The 7,500-nt window shown below is 44.9% G+C and overlaps 1 protein-coding gene across 1 annotated transcript in view; it reads left to right on the top strand.

The window, feature by feature from the left end:
* Positions 1-7,500, top strand: part of LOC110518582 (CUB and sushi domain-containing protein 2-like) — a 458,013-nt gene that overhangs the window by 54,481 nt on the left and 396,032 nt on the right. Inside the window, exon 6 of the mRNA XM_036953653.1 lies at positions 2,348-2,535. Within this exon, the coding sequence (XP_036809548.1) occupies positions 2,348-2,535 (188 nt within the window). The remainder of the gene's footprint in view (positions 1-2,347; positions 2,536-7,500) is intronic.

Raw genomic sequence — 7,500 nt, 5'->3', positions numbered from 1 at the left:
CTTGTTCCCTCAGAATCCTGCTAACCCATTGGTTGTTCCCTCAGAATCCTGCTAACCCATTGGTTATTCCATCAGATTCCTGCTAACCCATTGGATGTTCCCTCAGAATCCTGCTAACCCATTGGTTATTCCATCAGATTCCTGCTAACCCATTGGTTGTTCCCTCAGAATCCTGCTAACCCATTGGTTATTCCATCAGATTCCTGTAACCCATTGGTTGTTCCCTCAGAATCCTGCTAACCCATTGGTTATTCCATCAGATTCCTGCTAACCCATTGGTTATTCCATCAGATTCCTGCTAACCCATTGGTTGTTCCCTCAGAATCCTGCTAACCCATTGGTTATTCCATCAGATTCCTGCTAACCCATTGGTTATTCCATCAGATTCCTGCTAACCCATTGGTTGTTCCCAAAGTTTTACAGTATATTGACCAGTGGCGGCTGGTGCCGTTTAATATGAGGGAGGACAGTACAATTGTTTTATTAGAATGGCCTTATTTCTATTACAGCATTAACATCCATAGGTTTAGGCTACTACATTACACTCTAATTTCCCTATACCCATCATGAGGTTGCTACAACCTAGCCTATGAATGAAAGTTTACAGGGTAGGTGCAAACAGGTTGAGAGAAATTTGAGGTGACAGACAGTGACATTCAATAGCACATTGCAGACTCTTGCCTGCATCTAGCTGATCTAGGGTGTATTCATTTGTCCACCAGTTGCAGACAAGAGTTTCTATTGGACAAATTCAGGTATGTTTTTCCCCGCTTTGTTCCGTTTGCTTCTGTTCAAAAAAACGTTTTTTTCTAACAGAATCGCCGGAATGAATACACCCCTGATCACAAGCAAACACAGTTCACTTTCATAGCAGCCACATACAAACAGCGAGGCCATTTAACTCGTTGTATAATTCCTTCTCCCATCTATGAGCTCTTCTCCTTCTCTTGTGGACTTCAGTGCACAACACATCAGCTGTCTGTGACCAGGCGGAAAAAACTTTTCCAAACCAAACCTTCATATTATAACCGCTAACCGCTCCACACAGCCTACATCGTTGTCACCCTATTAGCCAACGTCATAGTCAACATAGCTACTAGAAGTAACATGTTAGTAAACCCGCTACAGTCATGCAGTACACTGTACAGTCAGCAAGCAGCTTAGCAGTTACACCGGCGGGGCCCCGGTGGTAATAAATTAAGAAACCAAAAGCTTACCTTGATAAAGTTCCAGTGTTGGATAGCCATAGCCAGCTAGCTAACATTGCTTCCCTCTCTGTTTGAGCAGGCTAAACTAGCTTGCATAGCATCCCTCTCTGTTTGAGCATGCTAAACTAGATAGCATAGCTTCCCTCTCTGTTTGAGCAGGCTAAACTAGATAGCATAGCTTCCCTCTCTGTTTGAGCAGGCTAAACTAGCTAACCTTGCTTCCCCCTCTGTTTGAGCAGGATAAACTAGCTTGCATAGCATCCCTCTCTATTTGAGCAGGCTAAACTAGCTAGCATAGCATCCCTCTCTGTTTGAGCAGGCTAAACTAGCTAGCTGCTAGTAAGTGAATGTGAAGTGAAACAAATTAGGATATACAGCTTAATCTCTCTCTCTATTTTTCTCTTGCTTCTCCTTCAGTTTAAATATATATATATATATATAATTTGTTCAAAACTGTTCAACTATTGTCTTTCTCTCTTTGAATCAGATACTCACCACATTGTATGCACTGCAGTGCTAGCTAGTTGTAGCTTATGCTTTCAGTACTCGATTCATTCTCTGATCTTTTGATTGGGTGGAAAACATGTCAGTTCATGCTGTAAGAGCTCTGATAGGTTGGAGGATGTCCTCCAGAATTTGTCATAATTACTGTGTAAGTCTAAAGAAGAGGATGAAAACCATGAGCTTCCTAGGTTTTGTATTGAAGTCAATGTACTGTACCTAGAGGAGGATGGAAGCTAGCTGTCCTCCGGCTACACCATGGTGCTACCCTACAGAGTGCTGTTGAGGCTGCTGTAGACCTTCTTTACAAAACACTGTGTTTTAATCAATTATTTGGTTACGTGAATATATTTAGCATCTCTTTTTTAAAGATTCACAATTTTTTTTTTTTTTATGAATTTCACTGAGGAGTATGGTCCCACAGATTCCTGTTAATCCATTGGATGTTCCCCAGATACTTGTTAAAACATTGGTTATTCTCCCAGATTCTTGTTAACCAATTGGTTGTTCCCCCAGATTGCTGTTCCTCCATTAGTTGTCCCATCGATTGCTGTTCCTCCATTAGTTGTCCCATCGATTGCTGTTCACCCATTGGTTATTCTCCCAGATTCCTGTTAACCCATTGGTTGTTCCCCCAGGTTTCGTACTGAGGTAAACTATGACGTGCTGGAGGTGCGTGATGGGCGGTTCCCCTCGTCACCTCTGATTGGTAGCTACCAGGGTACCCAGGTGCCCCAGTTCCTCATCAGCACCTCCAACTTCCTGTTCCTCCTCTTCTCCACTGACAAAAGCCACTCGGACATCGGCTTCCGCATCCACTATGAGAGTAAGACTTTGTGTTTTTCTAGAACCAGTAGACATTGCTGGGTCCAGAGCAGCCATTAGAGGAACTCTGAAATGCTCCCTACCTTCCTCTCCTCACAGACAAAAAAAATCATATTATGTTCCAGATTAGTTTGCTTGGCTTGACACAGAGCCCATCATTACCAATTATTGGTTTTGCTATTCCACTGTCAAAGTCATGCCAGGTCCCTGACTGAGCTATAATCATGCCAGGTCCCAGACTGAGCGATAATCATGCCAGGTCCCTGACTGAGCTATAATCATGCCAGGTCCCTGACTGAGCTATAATCATGCCAGGTCCCTGACTGAGCCAGTGATAGGTGATATTAATGAGGTGGTATTAATGAGGTGGTATTAATGAGGTGGTATTCCTGAGGTGGTATTCCTGAGGTGGTATTCCTGAGGTGATATTAATGAGGTGGTATTAATGAGGTGGTATTAATGAGGTGGTATTCCTGAGGCGGTGTTCCTGAGGTGGTGTTCCTGTGGTGGTTTTCCTGAGGTGGTATTAATGAGGTGGTATTTCTGAGGTGGTATTAATGAGGTGATATTAATGAGGTGGTATTAATGAGGTGGTATTAATGAGGTGATATTAATGAGGTGGTATTAATGAGGTGATATTCATGAGGTGGTATTAATGAGGTGATATTAATGAGGTGGTATTAATGAGGTGATATTCATGAGGTGGTATTAATGAGGTGATATTAATGAGGTGATATTAATGAGGTGATATTCATGAGGTGGTATTAATGAGGTGATATTCATGAGGTGGTGTTCCTGAGGTGGTATTAAAACCATCATCACTCCCTTTTCTCTATGCAGACATCTCAATCACAACATCCATATGTATTTAATAACTACAGGGTTGATTATATTGTAAGATGTTGCACATCGTCAGAAAACACATAGGTGCACATCGTCAGAAAACACACAGGTGCACATCGTCAGAAAACACACAGGTGCACATCATCAGAAAACACACTGGTGCACATCGTCAGAAAACACACAGGGGCACATCGGCAGAAAACACACAGGGGCACATCGGCAGAAAACACACAGGGGCACATCGTCAGAAAACACACAGGGGCACATCGTCAGAAAACACACAGGTGCACATCATCAGAAAACACACAGGGGCACATCGTCAGAAAACACACAGGTGCACATCATCAGAAAACACACAGGGGCACATCGTCAGAAAACACACTGGGGCACATCATCAGAAAACACACAGGTGCACATCGTCAGAAAACACACAGGGGCACATCGTCAGAAAACACACAGGGGCACATCGTCAGAAAACACACAGGTGCACATCATCAGAAAACACACAGGGGCACATCGTCAGAAAACACACAGGTGCACATCATCAGAAAACACAATAATTCACCGTGGCTACTGCACCACTCAGACAGAAACAGGACATGGTGTGTGGGGCAGAAACAGGGTAGGGTGTGTGGGACAGAAACAGGGTAGGGTGTGTGGGGGAGAAACAGGACATGGTGTGTGGGACAGAAACAGGGTAGGGTGTGTGGGACAGAAACAGGGTAGGGTGTGTGGGGGAGAAACAGGGCAGGGTGTGTGGGGGAGAAACAGGGTAGGGTGTGTGGGGCAGAAACAGGGTAGGGTGTGTGGGACAGAAACAGGGTAGGGTGTGTGGGGGAGAAACAGGGCAGGGTGTGTGGGGCAGAAACAGGACATGGTGTGTGGGACAGAAACAGGACATGGTGTGTGGGGCAGAAACAGGGCAGGGTGTGTGGGACAGAAACAGGGCATGCTGTGTGGGACAGAAACAGGGCATGCTGTGTGGGACAGAAACAGGGCATGCTGTGTGGGACAGAAACAGGGCAGGGTGTGTGGGGCAGAAACAGGACATGGTGTGTGGGGCAGAAACAGGACATGGTGTGTTACTCTGGTCTGGTACTCTGGTCTGTTAACTGGTCTGTTATTCTGGTCTGTTACTCTGGTCTGTTACTCTGGTCTGTCACACTGGTCTATTACTCTGGTCTGTTACTCTGGTCTGTTACTCTGGTCTGTCACACTGGTCTGTTACGCTGGTCTGTTACTCTGGTCTGTTAACTGGTCTGTTAACTGGTCTGCTTCTCTGGTCTGTTACTCTGGTCTGTTACTCTGGTCTGTTACACTGGTCTGTTACTCTGGACTGTTACTCTGGTCTGTTAACTGGTCTGTTAACTGTTCTGTTACTCTGGTCTGTTACACTGGTCTGTTACTCTGGTCTGTTACTCTGGTCTGTTACACTGGTCTGTTACTCTGGTCTGTTACACTGGTCTGTTACTCTGGTCAATTACTCTGGTCTGTTACGCTGGTCTGTTACTCTGGTCAGTTAACTGGTATGTTAGTCTGGTCTGTTACTCTGGTATGTTACACTGATCTTTTACTCTGGTCTGTTACTCTGGTCTGTTACTCTGGTCTGTTACACTGGTCTGTTACTCTGGTCTGTTACGCTGGTCTGTTACTCTGGTCAATTACTCTGGTCTGTTACGCTGGTCTGTTACTCTGGTCAGTTAACTGGTCTGTTAGTCTGGTCAATTACTCTGGTCTGTTAGCTGGTCAATTACTCTGGTCTGTTACGCTGGTCTGTTACTCTGGTCTGTTACACTGGTCTGTTACTCTGGTCAATTACTCTGGTCTGTTACGCTGGTCTGTTACTCTGGTCAGTTAACTGGTATGTTAGTCTGGTCTGTTACTCTGGTATGTTACACTGATCTTTTACTCTGGTCTGTTACTCTGGTCTGTTACTCTGGTCTGTTACTCTGGTCAGTTACTCTGGTCTGTTAACTGGTCTGTTACTCTGGTCTGTTACACTGGTCTGTTACTCTGGTATGTTACACTGATCTTTTACTCTGGTCTGTTACTCTGGTCTGTTACTCTGGTCTGTTACTCTGGTCAGTTACTCTGGTCTGTTAACTGGTCTGTTACTCTGGTCTGTTACACTGGTCTGTTACGCTGGTCTGTTAACTGGTCTGTTAACTGGTCTGTTACGCTGGTCTGTTACACTGGTCTGTTACTCTGGTCTGTTACTCTGGTCTGTTACGCTGGTCTGTTACACTGGTCTGTTACTCTGGTCTGTTACTCTGGTCTGTTACTCTGGTCTGTTACTCTGGTCTGTTACTCTGGTCAGTTAACTGGTCTGTTAGTCTGGTCTGTTAACTGGTCTGTTACTCTGGTCTGTTAACTGGTCTGTTACTCTGGTCTGTTAACTGGTCTGTTAACTGGTCTGTTAACTGGTCTGTTACGCTGGTCTGTTACGCTGGTCTGTTACTCTGGTCTGTTATGTGGGTCTGTTAATCTGGTCAGTTAACTGGTCTGTTAGTCTGGTCTGTTAACTGGTCTGTTACTCTGGTCTGTTAACTGGTCTGTTACTCTGGTCTGTTAACTGGTCTGTTAACTGGTCTGTTAACTGGTCTGTTACGCTGGTCTGTTACGCTGGTCTGTTACTCTGGTCTGTTATGTGGGTCTGTTACTCTGGTCTGTTAACTGGTCTGTTAACTGGTCTGTTACTCTGGTCTGTTACTCTGGTCAGTTAACTGGTCTGTTACTCTGGTCAGTTAACTGGTCTGTTACGCTGGTCTGTTACTCTGGTCTGTTACTCTGGTCAGTTACACTGGTCTGTTACTCTGGACTGTTACTCTGGTCTGTTAACTGGTCTGTTAACTGTTCTGTTACTCTGGTCTGTTACACTGGTCTGTTACTCTGGTCTGTTACTCTGGTCTGTTACACTGGTCTGTTACTCTGGTCTGTTACACTGGTCTGTTACTCTGGTCAATTACTCTGGTCTGTTACGCTGGTCTGTTACTCTGGTCAGTTAACTGGTATGTTAGTCTGGTCTGTTACTCTGGTATGTTACACTGATCTTTTACTCTGGTCTGTTACTCTGGTCTGTTACTCTGGTCTGTTACACTGGTCTGTTACTCTGGTCTGTTACGCTGGTCTGTTACTCTGGTCAATTACTCTGGTCTGTTACGCTGGTCTGTTACTCTGGTCTGTTACACTGGTCTGTTACTCTGGTCAATTACTCTGGTCTGTTACGCTGGTCTGTTACTCTGGTCAGTTAACTGGTATGTTAGTCTGGTCTGTTACTCTGGTATGTTACACTGATCTTTTACTCTGGTCTGTTACTCTGGTCTGTTACTCTGGTCTGTTACTCTGGTCAGTTACTCTGGTCTGTTAACTGGTCTGTTACTCTGGTCTGTTACACTGGTCTGTTACTCTGGTATGTTACACTGATCTTTTACTCTGGTCTGTTACTCTGGTCTGTTACTCTGGTCTGTTACTCTGGTCAGTTACTCTGGTCTGTTAACTGGTCTGTTACTCTGGTCTGTTACACTGGTCTGTTACGCTGGTCTGTTAACTGGTCTGTTAACTGGTCTGTTACGCTGGTCTGTTACACTGGTCTGTTACTCTGGTCTGTTACTCTGGTCTGTTACTCTGGTCTGTTATGCTGGTCTGTTACACTGGTCTGTTACTCTGGTCTGTTACTCTGGTCTGTTACTCTGGTCTGTTACTCTGGTCTATTACTCTGGTCAGTTAACTGGTCTGTTAGTCTGGTCTGTTAACTGGTCTGTTACTCTGGTCTGTTAACTGGTCTGTTACTCTGGTCTGTTAACTGGTCTGTTAACTGGTCTGTTAACTGGTCTGTTACGCTGGTCTGTTACGCTGGTCTGTTACTCTGGTCTGTTATGTGGGTCTGTTACTCTGGTCAGTTAACTGGTCTGTTAGTCTGGTCTGTTAACTGGTCTGTTACTCTGGTCTGTTAACTGGTCTGTTACTCTGGTCTGTTAACTGGTCTGTTAACTGGTCTGTTAACTGGTCTGTTACGCTGGTCTGTTACGCTGGTCTGTTACTCTGGTCTGTTATGTGGGTCTGTTACTCTGGTCTGTTACTCTGGTCTGTTATGTGGGTCTGTTACTCTGGTCTGTTAACTGGT

This window comes from Oncorhynchus mykiss, chromosome 18, assembly GCF_013265735.2.
Source record: "Oncorhynchus mykiss isolate Arlee chromosome 18, USDA_OmykA_1.1, whole genome shotgun sequence".
NCBI classification, from domain to species: Eukaryota; Metazoa; Chordata; class Actinopteri; order Salmoniformes; family Salmonidae; genus Oncorhynchus; species Oncorhynchus mykiss.
The sequence above is the reverse complement of the archived record's forward strand: the minus strand, read 5'-3'. Positions and strand labels throughout refer to the sequence as shown.